The sequence below is a fragment of the Doryrhamphus excisus genome, chromosome 4, assembly GCF_030265055.1.
Source record: "Doryrhamphus excisus isolate RoL2022-K1 chromosome 4, RoL_Dexc_1.0, whole genome shotgun sequence".
Lineage (NCBI taxonomy): Eukaryota > Metazoa > Chordata > Actinopteri > Syngnathiformes > Syngnathidae > Doryrhamphus > Doryrhamphus excisus.
The window spans coordinates 20,259,967-20,276,748 of NC_080469.1; the positions used below are offsets into that span (position 1 = coordinate 20,259,967).

Below are 16,782 nucleotides of genomic sequence, written 5' to 3' on the forward strand. Positions count from 1 at the left end.
AAGGTTACTTCATCAAAGACGTGTTGCCAAAGCAACAGCAGCATCAGTATCAAAAACGTGTTTTGTGTTAAAATGATTTGCTTAATGGATAAATTGGGTTCATAGAATTTCTTATAGGAAAATCCGATTTGGTTAAAGTCCGTTTCGGTTATAGTTGGACCTTTTGGAAGTAATGAATGATGCTAACAGAGGTTCCACTGTACTATGATACAATCAACCAGAGCCACGGAGAGAACATTCTGAAATACCATGGCTGTGTGTGCTCTCAAAAGGTCAATGACTTGCAGTTTAATTTATTGGGGGGGGGGAAGAGGAAACAATGTGGAGTCCCTCTGTCAGCAAAGATGATATGCTAGGAGGCCACAAAAAGACGCCACGTGGTCGAAAGTTGACGTGAAGGACTCGTGAGCAACCTCGTGAAGCACGCCACGCCCTCAGGTTGACAGCAGGTCAATCAAGGCTAGCACTCGATTGCGGAAGTCCTAAAGTGTTAAAATATACTATATAATACACTAGTGTTAGTAGTTAATACTGGTGTTAGTAGTTAATACAACGTATATTGTTGGCATTTGCTAACATTTCTAACTCTTTGGGCCACAAACACATGTTTACGTCTCAACGGACAGGCATGCATCACTCATACTACATTTCCCACAATGCTTAGTAAGAACTGGAACGCTGTTACCTCCTGTCTCCGGCTCCTTCGTCCGCAGTAAAGTAACTCGTTAGCGTCGATTTGGCCCATTTGATTCAACTTAAAGTTGTAGTTTTATGGCACACACACGTGGTGAACAATAGTGATTTGAAGCAAATTTTATCGAGTGTATTTATTTGTTACGTCCTGTGGCTAGGCCGCTTGCGTATGATTAGCTTGCATAGCTAGTTGCTACGATATTAGTTCGTGTTGTGACGTTCACGAACGAAACGGTTCTTTTGAACGGCTCTTTAACATGAACGATGGGAAGCATCACACCATGTGGTGCACGGTGACCACCTTAAAACTTAATTATAAAAATGAGCCAGTTTTTTTGAACGGCTCACTAAGACCCGGCTCCCCTCAAAGAGCCATAATTCCCATCTCTAATATTAGTAGTACATTGGTTTTATAATATAGAATTATATACCACTGACTATGGCAGCCCATTAGGGTCAAAAAGTGGCTCAATGTTTGCAATTGTTCACAAAGGGGCGTTTTCCTCATGATGGTGATGTCTGTTCAAGGAAAAGCGGTATTATTGGCAAGAAGTGACCATGGTTTTCCAATTTCACCACAACCCCTAGGGAGCGATAAAAATGCATCACCATGGAGTGACCCATTTTGTTCACGTTACTGTATACTAATAAATATCTTTAAAAAGGACAAGAGCAGAGTGGTTTGCACTTGGCAATGTTTATTTTCTTGCAAATACACTAGAAATGTTTACAAAAGCACTGTAGAAACGGGTGTGCCGTGTAAATTATCAAAACTAAACAGGAGTATTACTTTGAAATCATTTTGCACCTAACATGACAAGGGGAGATTGTCATTCTCAGCAGCAAAACAAAACCAGCGACATCGGAAATCTGTTAGTGACCTCACAGGGGGCGCTTTGGCCAGACGCCGCTGCTTGAAATGAAAAGTGAAAGGACCCCCCCACCCCCCCCAAAAAGAACTCTAATATACATGTTTGTTTTTTAAACAGAGGGAACATTATGGCACAACTGCTGGTCCCTGAAGGAGTAGGAGCTTCATCCATCTTGCTAGCGTTACATCAAGATAAGTCAGCCTTGCTATCAAAAACCCTCCAGCTGGACCAAAGTGGTCCACAAATACCAGTTAGCATCCTCACTAGACAAATGTCCAACCATCCACGAACACGGGGACAAGGTCCGACTGTCAGCGGCGTCAGATTCTGTCTTTTGTGTGTGTTTTCTTTAAAAAAAAAACAAAAAACAACCAAACTGAAATGTGCTTGGAGCCAAGCAAAATATCACTAAACACTTAAAAAAAAAAATCACAATCCCAGGTAGGGCAAGGAACAAAAATAACATAAATATTGTGTGGCCCCTTACAAAACATTTTTTTTAAATTCACAAGTCTGTATTGCTTTTAATCTTACATAATACTGAGATTTTTCCTGTGTTTGCAAATACGACAGGCTAAAACTAGCCAGTGTTCTTTCAGCCTTGATGTCAAGAAGGCACATACCACGCACACACACACACACGCACGCACACACGCAAGCGTCCATGCAGCAAAATACTTTTCACGGTGGCACGTTTTTTTTAAGGAATGGCTAGGCGGGTCCGGTTTGTGGCACGGAAGTGCAGAGGGAGCTAGGGTCATCTTTGGTCACGAGCCAATGGGCAAACGCGGGATCAGGCTCCACAAAAGGGAGAGTGATGGCTCAGGTGTGAACAGGCGCTCGTTAAAAACAACAAAAACACGTTTCCACCAAGAAGGTTGGGTTCAGTTTGGTAACCGCAAGGGTTCGGGTGCCTGAAGCTATGGTACGATTCGCTCCACATCATTTGTCAAACCCTAACGTCTTTCATTTTGCCACAGAAACTGTCATTGCTGTGTTACGACGGACACATTAGGAATGGAAAATGGCCATTTAACGATATTTTGGTTTGCGGTGAGATGACTTTTCGTACAGAATCAACGATCTGACATGAACCACGGCCAACTGGACGGGACTGCTTGGTGGAAACGAGACATAAAACCCTCGTTTCCACCTGGTGCTTCGGTTCTGTTGAGTTGAGTACGCATTTTCGGGCGCTATATTAAACAAATCTGTTGGGGTGAGTCGTTTTTTTTGCCTACTTTTCTGGATAAAAAGTGATTTTTTTAACATATCAGGAAATGTCATAAGACAAATTAGCAGCATTTGTGTCACTTGTTTACACACGATTTGATCAGAATGAACCAATCCGACGCCACCAACTGCTTGGTGGAAATACAGTACAAAGTCGATGTTTGGTTCAGTTTTTTGATGTTTCTAGCCATCCCACTTCTGACACCAACTGTGGCGGGACGGCTAGTCAGAGAACGAGTGCTCACCGTTGGGGTGGAGCTAAACAATCTGTTGTCTATTAATTGGTCGACAGAATTGTCCCTCCTACGTAACAACTGTATCACAGAAGCAAAAAAGAGCCATTAAAAATATTGTGGATTACAATGTAGAGAGGAATCTGTGCTATTTGTGTCATGCGTTTACAGATAATGTGACCAATTCCACCCGTACCGTGCTTGCGTTGCCAGGTGAAGCTTGACATTATCAGCGACAATTTAAGGATGGCACATCTGTGGTACGAAGCAAATGTTATTGAACCTGAACAGAACCGCTACTGGTGGAAACGTGGCTTGGGGTTCAAGACTTGGAACAGTGAATGTGTGCAAAAAAGGCCCTTAGTGAACTCATCTGATCACCACGGTGTCGGTTGTTGACCCAAAACTGACTTGTGGCACTATTCTTTTTTTCTTTTCTTTCAGCTCATCCAGCCCATTGAGGAAAATCCCAGCGACACCAAAAGAAAAAAAGGTGGTGTAGTTTCCATCAAATGGCAACGTTAGGTCATTCCAACAGACGACCCATCCACAGGCAATGGCCACAATAGCAGCAACAACAAACACACAAAAATATCAAAAAGAAGACACTGAGGGGGTGAAATGTTTTCAAACGCGTGGACCACAAGTTGAAATAAGGACAACAAATACACGGCACATTTTCCAGGCAAAAAGTATGGGGAGGGGGATTTTTTTTCTTTTTTTCCTGCCGATTACGAAAGTGATGACGTAAGACAAAAAGTGATTCAAGTGCTGCATTTGCGCAAAAAACCCCATCAAAAAACCCCAACGCGTGCACAGTAACGCCGGGTTGTCTTGTTTTTGGGATGCTCACGGCACTTGGCAGCATCTTTGACTCACCCAAGGTAGAAAAAGAAGAAGACCTGGTAGCTTGGACTGAGGACCACTTTTTGTCCGATATTGTGCTTAAGTAACAGTGTTGACGTGCGACAAGCGACGTTAGTGTTAAGAGAGGCATCACCACCACCACCACAACCATCATCATCATGGTAAGGCAGAAAGCAGGTCTCCCCTTCTAAGTTCTCTTGGGTGTTTTTTTGTCCTGTGTAAAAAGGTGCATGGAGCTACAGGTGGAAACCACAACAATAACAAAATGGATTTCACAGCTAGCTAAGCCAAAGACTCTGAAATGTGTCCAGTGTTGGGGGGGAAGGATCTGAAGGAACACACACACACTTTCACAACCAGCTAATGTGTGTGTGTGTGTGTGTGCAGGGGAGGGGGGGTTTGAAAAGGCAAACCAACCTTAAATAAGTTTGGCTCAATCACGTTAGAAAAGATATGCCAGGTTGTTTCTTCTCGACAAAATAATGCATCCGTGTGGAATGGGGACACCTATGCTACCTTTTAGAGGAGGGGGTGGGGGGGAGGCTTGTCCTGGTCGAGTCCTTCATATTTGGAGTCAACCAAGAGAGGAAAAGCGGTGGCGGGGGTGCAATAGACAATCCTAAGAGGGCTCAGGGAGAAGAGCACCATCTTTTGTTGTTGATCAATTTACATCCCCATCCCCTTGAAATAGTGGAAAAAGAAGCCCACTGCGGACACCCCCCACCCCCCCACTGTGCACTGCTCCCTCAAGCCCCCCCGTCCTGAGCTCCAGGCTTGTTGGTGAGCATCCTGTATCAACACTTCTGGGCCTCCACTGGAGACATGGCGATGTATGAGCCGTTCCTCATGGGCTGGCTGGCCGGCGCGTCCGGTGACTCGTCGGTTTTGTCGCTGACCTGCGTGTAGGCTGTTTCGTCTTTGGCCGTCTGCATCAACGAGTCCGGAGGGGGGGAAAAAAAATGTGTTAGCACAAATATGACGGCAAGGGAGAGGAGACATGCGGTGAAAGATCACAAGATCACACACGGATGTTGAAAATGACATTTTGGAATATTTAAACTTAATCCCGTATTTCCTCATATAGTACAATACTCTAATATTCCACACTTTAAAATTTAACCTTATATGTTACCTTTAAAATCAGCGCACATTTACACGCAAGTTTTATTGAAATCTTTGCTTCTTTCCCAAAGCCATCACTGCAATGAACAATCATAAATGAACAATACTGCACTATTAAAACACACATCTACACACGTTATGTACAATAAGCTGCAAAATTTGCAATATAGGACTTATGTGAAATACATTCATTCATTCAAGTGAAATTCAGGTACAATATGTGCAATACTACCTTTTGTTTACTGCAATCCTACATTTTGTTTTTGATGTACATTATATGTACATATATATATATTTACATTTATTCTGAACATCACCTGCCACTTTTTATATTTATATTCTTATTTTATTTGTATTTTTTTTTTTTACAGATTTTTAATTTTTTACTTTCTACAAAATGCACCCTGGAGTGGCACTCAAATTTCATTGTATGCAATAAAATGGTGATTGTGATTCTGATAAATGACACCTGAGTGTGACTACAACTGCTAAAAAATGAAATTACATCATTACTCGTGTTGTTAAATGACGTTTAAATACAAGCGATAATATGACACATTTCATATGACGCGGAACAAAAATCTCCCTGGAGACTTTTGGAAATAAGTTGGACACCCCTGTTGGGAGCCTCTGATAGTGGAAGCCACTATTTGAGGAACTAAGGTAAATGTAGATCACTACAACATACCAGTAACGCATTTAGCCAAAATGAAAGAAGAATTAAGAGCCAAATATAAACCACGTCGTACATGAGGTCTAACAAACGGAATAGAAAACAGGAGAACAGCAAACAAGGTGGCAAAAATGAATGAAGACTTACAGCAAAAGAATGAAAAGCCTCATGAAAATCAATACGTTTAACTTCATTCTAAAACAGAAAAGGAAAAAAAGGGGGGGGGGGGGTTACAGAAAATTGAACAGGGTTAATACAATGCTTCACATGGCAAATAAGCATCTTTCAACATTTTTCCACAATGCTAAGCTAACACATGTCGTCCTAGCATTTGGAGAAATGTTTCCTTTGCAGAAATTTAGACCACATATTGTGTGTGTGTGTGTGTGTGTGTGTGTGGAGCTATAGGGTTAGCTTAGCATGCTTAGCTTCCAAACAAGGACAAAAGGCGAGCTATGTGGTCAAAACACTATGCTAATAGCATGCACATGCTGTATGTGTTCTCTAAAAAAACAAGACAAAACTATCCCTTATATGACAAGTTCTTGAAAGGAGGCCATTTTTGTCTTTCTTGCTGGGAATTAGGTAAGTGAAGTGAGTAACTAAAACTACCACCCCGACCTACAGATAAAGCTTTTTGTTATTGTTGACGTACCTACAATTGGAACCTTGGTTAGCATCCCCCCAGTTTTTTGGTTAAAGTCCAATTTTGCATTCTACGGTTAGCGTTTCTTAATACACTGCGTGAGTCTGTGTTCTTTGTTAGTTTAATAATGACTTTTTAATAATTTCTTTTGTCAAAATGCTGGCACTTGCAACTTTCTTTCCATGTGGGACCTTGCGGAGCAAATTAGTGACGCTAACCAAGGTTCCACTGGGGTCCAGAGTTCACGATGCTTCATTAGTATGCTAATTAAAGTCTTCTCTACTAAATCTCAGTAAGTATCGCCAAGAGGCTTGCACAACTTCAAGTGTGGTGTGATGATATCTTACTAACAAAAATACAATTGACAAAAGGATGCAACAGCCGTTGGAAAATGCTCAGCAAATCTCCCCAAAAAACACACACAGAAAAACGGCTCATGCTGGTTTTACTGGGCAGGATAGAGTCCATGCAGGGTGTTAGCTTTCATGCAGTAAAACCTTTGTGTCATATCGCTACCATATTACTATTATTATTATTATCATCATTATTGCTGCTACATCTAAGCCCCAGGTTAGCAGCCAGAGACCTACCTTCTTCTGGCGGTTTCGGCAGAAGAGGACGACCAGCACGAGTAGCAGGATGATGCCCAAGCCCACGATGAGCAAGGGGAAGTTGGACACCAGGGTGACGATTAAGAGCAGCGTTCTCATCTGAGCCGCCGAGTCGTCGTCCACCGTGGCCGTCTGTGCGACGGAGAGACGCGTTATTGCACCTCATGTGCTCGGGCTCACAAGGACACGTTACATGACACTACATCGGCGGCCATTTTTCCTCACCTCGTTCACATACATGATGGGGAAAATGGTCTCATTGATCATCTTGGTTTCACTGTGACACAGCAAGAGACGGGGTTAGAGAGGATTTGGTCTTAGATGAGAGGTCAGCGGAGTCGAACTTACGGGAAGCCCATCACTCTCTTCACAATGACGTTGAGCTGAGCTCGCTTGCAGGCACGAATGGGAACGCCAGTGGTCTAGACACGGACATTCATTCGATTAAAAAAAAAAACAAAAAAACACTCTACAACAACAATCCTTAGTCAGAATTGTCTGGGCCTTACCGGCTGCAGGTCCAGGTAGGTCTCGTGTTCTTCCTTGTTGGGATTGAGGCCTTCGATGGCGTTGATGTATTTGGGATCGGCCTGGTAGAAGTGCGGGAAGGACACCACGATGGGAGCCCCTAAAGAGGGAGGCGACAAGGAGTCAATGACCGCTCATAGCCTCAACAAGGCTTGGTAGCAGATAAAGAAAGCAGATAAAGGCCATGTTTGTGTTAAGATGAAATGGATTTACAGCTGCAGATAGTGAGAGAATGTTTTCTCGGTGATGGTGGGGTTGTCGATCAATGCATCATTTTATATTTACCCAACTCATTTTTGGACATACCATTACCTTTAAACTGTATGATGCATACTGTATTTTGAGTCTGGGGAGTTTCTATATTATAAGAGATAAATCTTATTCAAACATTGCGTTTCCTATTTCATTTTATTATTATACATATAATTATCATTATTCAAAATGCTATTTCTATTCAATGTTTTAATTATTTGTAATTATATGTTTAATAAGAATTTATTATTGTACCATTTGTTTATAAATAACATGATTAAAATTGTCATCTCAATTTTTTTAGATGTAAAAATGTAGATTAAAATAGAAACATTTTTATTTCCCACCATACATCCATTTTAATATGCTTATTCATGCCCTGGATATTTTTATTTACATTGACATTATTATTTACATCTTTACATTTGCTCATATTTACACAAACACACATTTTCATTATTAAAAACATTTTCATTATTATTATTATTTTTGTGTTATTTATTAATATTTTTTTATTTCTTTGATATCCAAGACCAAGACTGAGGTTATTATTTTAAGAGACATACTTAATTTTCTTTTAGAAGTTCCTGTTTTCATTGTTTAGACAAAAAGTTCCATGTCTTATAACCCACGCCTCCTCAATCCATGCCTAGCTCAAGTTGTGGATGTATAGAGCATAAGTTTGCAATGATATCTGTTAACACAGATGTCAAAAAAACTTGATGGTTCCTTGGACTAGCTGAAAAATACAATACGCTGCTGCGGGTCACAGGGAGTCACAGTCGTAATCTCACGAGCACGAGCGGATCATAAAAAAGGAATCAATCCTTGAAGGAATGTAAACAGTGGAGTCCATAGGTTAACGTAGTGTATCTGCCAGTTGCTTTAGGGGTCCTTATCAGAGCAATCATTCGCTACTCAGAGAGTAAAGCACTCGATTGCAACACACAGACACCCACCCACACACCCACAGTTAATCATTCAATGAGTTAAAGCGGGAAAAGGAGAGCTGGCATGGCAGCATGTCGCGGCAAAGTGGGTCAGGGGCCGTGCTAAAGGGGTCAGGGTGGTGGAAGGGTGGGTGGACGGACAGAGGGAGGAGAGTGGGGTGGGGGTGGTGGTTTCCTACCTTGTCGACAAACGCTGACTTTCAGCACGCCGGTGCCGAGACAGTCTCCGGCTGGCACGCAGAAGCCCTCGTTAGCTGGGTTGTCCACGGGGCTCATGAGCACATCCTCGGGGGGCGCGAAGCGGTACGCTTGGATGCCCTTCACCTCCACGTCCTTCACGTAGGCCAAATGGATGGACCTGCAAGCACGGACAAATCATTGAGGAAGGCTCCAGGAACAGGCGTGCCCCGACTATACTAACAGGCTCCACGTGGGCCTTATCAGTTCCTGCAATAGTCCTTAAGAGTGATTCATATTCCTTCGTCTTGGACATTCTGGTTCCTGACTCGCCTCAATGATTTGACTGTAAGCAAAAACACACGTGTGTACCTGCAGAGATCGGCGGCGAAGATGTACAGCAACTCGTTCCTGTTTATGAGGGGGTGGAAGACGGCACCGTCCGTGCCATTGATCATGTTGCTCTGGTTGGAGGACCAAAACGTCATCTCCCTAGCAACACACAAACACAAAAAGACACATAGGATGAGTGTCTTGACTTTAACACTCATTGAATCATTATCATCCAATAGATTAGCATATCTACATTGGATTGGTTCCAGCATCTTTGATTGGTTCCAGCATCTTTAAAAAGTACAAGTTTCTGTATTATTGGTGCTTTCTGCCACTTTGGCGCTGGAATCTAGCGGCATCCAAAGTGCAAAGTCGCATTGGATAGCCAAACAATCATTTTGCAATCATGTTCCACTTAAATCCAGGGTGCAAAGGCTTTCCCCTGTGGACCTTTTGAAAGTTGTGTAACTGAGTAAATACCACCCCGTGGGAGGAAGTGCTGACGAGAAGGGGTTACTCCAAGTCAAAATGTATATATTTAAAAACAAAAACCCTCTTAGCCACACGGCATGCCTTACCGGAGGCCGTTCCACGTGTCGATCTTGCCGTATTCCAAGTAGTCCTGCTCGCCGGTGTGGAACACAAACTCCCCTTCATGGGTTCCGTTTTTCTGCAAAAAGCGAGACGGTAGAGGGGGTTGAGACAAAGGCGCTGTGACAGACACATGCTCGGGAGGCAATGAATCAGAAAAGCCTTGCGTCTGTCCACTTAATGAGCATGGAGACCGGCAAAGAAACGCTGCTTTGTGTTTGCTGACATGACCGCTCGGTGCGCAATATGCCAGCGGTAGCTAACGGGGCACAAATAACACTAATAATTGGATGTTGGGGGAAGACATGCTGCATGTCTGTAGCTCTTTGGTGCCAATGTCAAATACCGTGAATTATCGCTACAAAGAGGATGCAGTTGGAAAACAGTTACAGTTAGAACATACAGATGTAAGACCTCATACTTACATTACCATTCACACTGCATGGAGACTAGGGAGGCAGGTTCTCCTCTCATTCAGTGTGGAAGTGGTTAGTTTTTTGGCCTCCGTTTGTAACACTAGAGGCTAACTATCTAGATCGCTTGCTTGCTATGCTTGCGGCAGCTGTCTGTTATGTCCCTGAAGCGATCCCGTAGGCTGCGTAATGTGATGTACACAACAAATAATAGGAGTGTAAAAGTGATTATAGTGGTGTTATTTGTTGTGCTATTTCATGTCTATATTTAGAAAGTCATAAGCAGGGTTTTTTAATTCTCTACCTACAAAAATATTCAATTTATTAATATTGAATCATACAGAAATTAATTCGGGCTTGGAACCAATTAACTGCAATAAACAAGGACGACTGTATTGCAAAGACAGCAGTGACAGAGCCAACTACTCAGTCAAGGTTAAAAGTGCTGATAAACAATAATGTTATAACAAGCATGAACATACCAACATTTTGGTATTTTCACCACTCAAGACCACACAATATGGAATTCATTAAAAAAACACACAAGGAGGTTGTCTACAGCCACAGGTAGCCATAGCAGTGTTTTGTAACCCTGAACTAATTAAAGCTCTTCACAGGTATATGATTTTGAGACTATAGAATAAGGGGCAGTTAACTGGATGGGAGCAGGTACAGTACACTATTGGGATAGACGCACCACCAGGAAGTGAAAATCAGGGCAAATGTGGAGGTGTTCCTCCATCACGGCGCTGATACAACCTAAGAAGCTGGGTAGCAGCCTGGTTGACATCATCCTCTCTTTCTGTGTTGATGCACCTGAGGAATAATCCGACTTCAGAGTCGGTGTGACAGTCGTCCGGGTTTAGCATTAGCAACCTGGATGCTTAGCTGCATAGCGTGTCAACTCCCCGACTGAGTCATCAAGCTACGGTGCACATTATTGGAAGATGACAAGGCCGATTGCCTCGCCACATAGTTGCAGACGCTGCTCTGCAGATAAACAGGAAGACTTAAGGTTTTTCCATTAGCGTGTGGCCAATCTCACTTCTCCTACGTGACGCTGCCTGTTTCGCAAGATCGGAACTCTTAAAAGCTTTACTCGCAACATCCACCTTACCTTCCACATCAGCCCAAAGTACTCGTCGACCTCCGGCCGAAGGGAGTGGATCTTGGCGAGGATGGGGTCCTTGAAGCCCCACAGATATTCGTGCACGGTGCGCGTGGTAAACAGCTCCACTCCCAGACTTTTGATGTACATGGAGATGATGGTGCGAAGGAAGAAGGAGTAGGAGTTCAGCTCGTTCATCACCACCTGGGGGAAGGAGGAAGGTGACCAGGGAGGAGACGGGTTTTGGTGTATTCATCATTTGTTTGTCTCGGCCTGACTAATATCCAAGTGTCACAATAAGAGAACAATCGCATCCAGAAAGAATGACGACGAGCAGGAATTCTCCAGTACAGCTTACCACTAATGGGATGTTGATGGTCCTGAGGATGTCCACCTCGGGGTCGCCGATGGACTTCTCTCGCACGAAGACAAAGGTTTTGGGGTTCAGAGCGTAGACCTTGGTGCCGTTCTCCAGGAAAGTGACGTTTTCCCTCGGCCGGTACTCTCTAGAGTGGAAAAGGTGGCAGGGTTTGGCGACTCCAAATTCGACGGGATGAACACCGCAATCACGTACTGGCTGTGATGTTAAATCACCTGTAGGTGTAGGGTCCAATCTGCTGGACGGCTGCCTTGCCGCCCGCTAAGAACACTTCAGGGTTGGTCACATTGAAGAAGTAGTACTCCATGTAAACAGGCGGAGGAGGATTCTTCCACGACTCAAACATCTGGCTCTTCTCGGTCAGAGTGATTTCCTGTCAACAAGAGAAGAGTTTCTTAATAACGGGTACAGCAGGTAACTGACACTGATGCTCATCTGAGTGCACGCTGGCTGCAAGATGGAAGCCGTGCGGTGCCAACCTCAACAAGCCCGGACAAGACACGGCGTTCATGCGGGATTATAGTGGTGCATTCAAGTTCAACAATGTCCACACGAGCACAGCAGCTGCAAAAAATGTAGTCCTGAAAACTGGGTGAATAACATCTACATCAACTTTTTACAGTTCTTATGTGACTAAAGCATTAAGCTGTGGACTCATCCACACAGTCATATTGGACCCTTGTTTATTGCGGTTAATTGGTTTCAGACCCAACTTTGATAAGAGTATCCTACTTTGCAGAAATTCAATGTTAAGAAATATTGTTGGAGTTAAAACATTAACAAAAACCCTGTTAAGTACCTTCTGAATACTGTTTTTACCAATGAGAGCCCTCTAGACATGAAATAACACCCCTACAGTCAACTTTACACTTGTATTATCCAATATACAAAAACCGCCACCGCTGTTTGTGGTTAAGGAGAGACTCAAGATGCACTTCAATCGCTTCATTTACAAAGCAGTGAACATTCACACAGGAGCTGCTGTCGGCCACTCTCTACACTGCTAACCTGCTGCTGGCACTCAGCTCGGCAACAGTCAACTCTACAGTAGCTGGCTGATTTGATGCAAAGATGCTTTCCTTGATCTTCCAGGGGTGCCCCAAATGATTTATACTAAGAAGAGTAGGGGGTCAAAGTGAATTTTTATTCGTTAAATGCATATCTTCTGATGGGAGATGACACTAGAGAGTAGTGGAAGACATTAATGCAGACTCCTTAGCAAGGAGGCACACACAGTTTCACGCAATTTCTGCTGACAATCGCAACACGCCTGCCCACCATCGTTGACAGTCATCAAATTGCTAAAACCAAACAATTTTTTTCCCTTACACCTTGAGGTCATTTTCAGCTGACAAACACTTCCCCTTCACGTCTTCTTTCGTGGTGTGTTTCCTCAACAAATTCACCCGAGGCACATATACATTGTCTCCTCACGCTCTCACAAGGGGCTCAATGTTATGCTTACAGCAACTTGAGGTGTGGCTACCACTTCCTGTTAGTAATATCCAGCCTTCACTTGTTTGTTGTTGGGTTGGTTGCATCCTCTCTGCAACACGGGACATCCTGCAAACCCACCAGCGCCAACTGGTGTCTTTCATTTGATGCCTCTCGCTCAGCTTTAAGGATGTCGCTTGACTTGGGTTACGACATGCATGGCACAATTATGAGGAACTTAGGGTGTTTAAAGCATTGCACCTCTCCCGGGTTTTGACCATCCTGCAGATTAATTAAGCGCTGAGGTGGAACCAGGGGTTATGGCGGATCAACGAAGCACATGACAGACTATGACGTCTTTCAAAATAAAGTTCCTGTTTTTTTTTTGAACTAGAAAAGATAAAACTGTTAGACCGCCTTGTCCTTCAAACCTTGATCACTGCAAGGCCTTCATGTGTGATACGTGGACGCTATTTATCACTATAGCAAACATGCTGAGGGACAAAGTGGAGGTCAGTCCACGTCATGAAAGTTTTCTTTTCACTCATGAGGAGGAGTTTAGTCGTGGATCCTTCATCAAACAGCTTTGGGTGCAATTAAGGTGTGTTTTTTTCCAGTAGGAGTTAGACTTCCTGTCCCTCACTTTACGTACACTAAGTGGGTAAACTGTCCCTTATACGGGACGGTGTACCCAAACAATTAAATAGAGCAGTCTCAGGAGTCATGACAAGTGTTAGTGCCAATGAGAAGCCAAAACTTTCCCATAGAGTACCCAAAACTAACCAAACCGTGATCTAAAAACCCAACCTACGTAGCGAACCGTGATACCTCTCCTGCAAGGTAAACAAAACAAGAACCTTTCTGCATTTCCTGTCACCTCTGAACGACCTATGGAGGGGGAGCAGCACCTCTCCCTGAGCTGCAGCGCTCTCGGGTCGCCATCATGCTAAAAAATAATGCCCTCGGGGTGTAAAGTCAAGAAATTCCTCACATGACTTATGCGCCGTTTCCTTCCACACCCTTTCGAGAGTATGTGCGGCGTTGCCCGTTAGCTTCTCCGAAACAAAAAAAAGAACTGGCAAGCCATGTCAAATGAAAACAGCAGATTAAGCTGATTTTTGGAGGGAGTTCAGCATCGCCTAATTCAAGAGGATTAGCCATTCTGTCATGTCGAGTCCCCTGCTGACCGACTCTCCTCATTTGGAGATTCTCGATGAGGAAAATTAACTTACACTAAGGGAGGGGGCCCGTTTTTTTTTTGCCTTCCTCTTAAGGAGACTTTTTAAAAGTCCAGATTCGTTGACAGAGAGCACCAAACAGTGAGATTCATGTCTGCAAGAGGAATTCCAACAATCCCAAAAAGGTCAAAGCAGCGGTGGGTCTGCTGGGTGGGATGGCATGTCAGCTGCCGGACCCCCCCCCCCCCCCACTGCTCCATCGCTACGATACCACCTCAAGGCTGCCTTCACACTTGTGGCTCACTACCAAAAAAGGTACCTGGTGTGCACTTTGGTGCGGCTGGTAATTTTGTGATGGGCGGTAAAGAACATATGCAAGCTAATGACCGCATTGGCCAGCTTCTGTGACATAAGTCACTAAAATGTGGCCAGCTGAATTGAATACGTAGGTTATTGTCTATATTCTGCTACTTTTTATCAGTGTAGATTTCATGAAAAGCTTCGAAAATTGCTTTTTTTTTTTTATTTAAAGGGCGCTGTTGTCACACGCGCACACAGGGAAAGAACAGAGCACTTGCAGCTCATTTTCTCTTCCAAATTTGTCATTTATAGTCCCTCTGAATCAAACCAATCATGACTAGTGTGAATGCAGAAAAGACAAGCAAAGTGCGTCCATTCAGAACAAATCATCCTTAAAGAGGGCTGCACTTTTTGCCTCCACTTTTCCAGCAATGACATCGCAGTTTTACCAGAGTGGATGCTCACCCTCAAAAACACAAAAAAGTCACTTTATAGCAGTGGTTCTCAACTGTGATACCCTCAGTGGCAACATGCGGAAAATGTTTAGTTGAAACTTCTCAAATATTTGACATTTAAACATGAGATGCAGCTGTAAGATGCTGGCTCGCTCTCTGTGGCCGTGCTCTTCTCCAGCAGATATCCGCAACTGTGTGTCGGACACACAGACCCCACTTCATAGTCCTTCCGCTCCCGTTCAAGTATACTGAGTCATTTCATTATTATAAGTCCCACAACCCGACAAAAACGGCTGGGTTACCCACTTTTGGATCACGACCCACCAGTTGAGAAACCTGCTTTATATGAGTTTTAAACGGTAAGTGTTAAACGTCCACACTCACATTAACCCATGACCTCCGTTGTGCACTAAGGTGGTCATGTCAGCCTGCTGTGGACCGGAGGTAGAACCAGAGCTAGCGTGCAAGAGGACGTAATTGCAACAACACCTCCATCAAACTATTAAAACGATCTCTAATTGCACCTCTCGAGGTTCTTGACACACCTGTGCCCTTTTGAGACCTTGCAAAATGTACAACAAGGAGACTAATAACTGTTCCTGTGGGGGAAATTAGTGAAGGACAGGAATGGGAGTAACATAAGTCCCAACCACTTAAGAAAAAGTCACACTACAAAAAGAAATGAAGGTTACAATGGGTAGCATCGTTGGGGAATGTGTCAGTGGGTCACAGTGCTGCAGACTGCTGCATGACCTGCCAACGGGTCGAAGTAGTATCCCTTTAAAAAGGCACGGATGGCTCCAATTTGTCAAAGACTGGGTTTACACATAAAACCGGTGAATAGTTGCAACAGACTCCACGAAAAGAGCTAAAAAAAAAAAAAAGAGGCAGACGTGCATTAGCGGTAAGCTCACCTTTTTCAAGCGGTTGTGTATGGTGGTCTGGAAGACTTGAGCCACCACCAGGGCGATCCCCACGATGAGGAGGTGGGCGCACACGATGCCGGTGGCGTAAATGGCACACGATCTCCGGGTCATGGTGCAGCGTGGATGACGGTCCTTTCCCCAGAACAACAAAAAAACCCACACAAAAACGAAGAAAACGGTTGGTTTTAGCCGTGGAAGGGCGTCCCTCAATGACAGCAGAAGACGCGAAGAATAGGGGTGATGGAGGATCTGAACTTCTCCTCCGTGGGGCTCTTTTCACGGGATTATGAGAGGATGGTGGCAATTTTGGGGGGAGTGAAATGTCTTTTTGAAGTGGGTGACGAGGTGGAGCCTCCGTGTATCCTCGCGCCCCTTCCTCTGCTGGAATGAAGCCGGGTGAAGGCGGAGCGCTGCGTTTGGGTTTTGGACATTGGGCGGAGTGGAGGAAGGAAAAAAAAACTACTAGAGATGACACACCAGAATGCACACGCCTATGTGGCACACCCTGTTTGCATAATTATTACTATTTTAATCTTATTGCTTGTTTCAACAACGATTTCACATTTTTTTTTATTTGCGTCACTCCAAAGACCGGGTGTGAAATTATTAGCATGTTAGCTTTGGCGTTTCGGGATTCTGAATGAGCGACAGTAGTCATGTGACTTTACTACGCTTGTCTAAGCACTTTAAGGGTGACATACAAACCGTTTTTCTTTTAGAAAACACAAGAATGTTTACCTTTTATAAACAAATGTTCTGCTAGCGGGCAAGTTAACTAGATAGCGTTCATTGTCTCCATAAAATAACC

At 43.8% G+C, this 16,782-nt stretch overlaps 1 protein-coding gene across 2 annotated transcripts; it reads right to left on the reverse strand.

Annotated features, from left to right (window-relative positions):
* Positions 1–1,361: 1,361 nt before the first annotated feature.
* On the reverse strand, positions 1,362–16,781 carry scarb2a (scavenger receptor class B, member 2a). 2 transcript variants are annotated; one of them, XM_058070557.1, is made up of 14 exons: positions 16,713–16,781; positions 15,963–16,106; positions 11,897–12,054; positions 11,661–11,808; positions 11,312–11,506; positions 9,769–9,860; positions 9,230–9,349; positions 8,860–9,038; positions 7,460–7,578; positions 7,299–7,372; positions 7,176–7,227; positions 6,930–7,082; positions 5,841–5,888; positions 1,362–4,824 (listed from the first exon to the last, which is right to left on the reverse strand). In XM_058070557.1, exons 2-14 carry the CDS (start codon positions 16,083–16,085, stop codon positions 4,693–4,695), a joined length of 1,593 nt encoding a protein of 530 aa, XP_057926540.1. In that variant the 5' UTR covers positions 16,086–16,106; positions 16,713–16,781; the 3' UTR covers positions 1,362–4,692. The 2 variants fall into 2 exon arrangements, with proteins under 2 accessions (XP_057926540.1, XP_057926539.1); XM_058070556.1 differs by having other exon boundaries at positions 15,963–16,779.
* Between the last annotated feature and the right edge of the window lies 1 nt (position 16,782).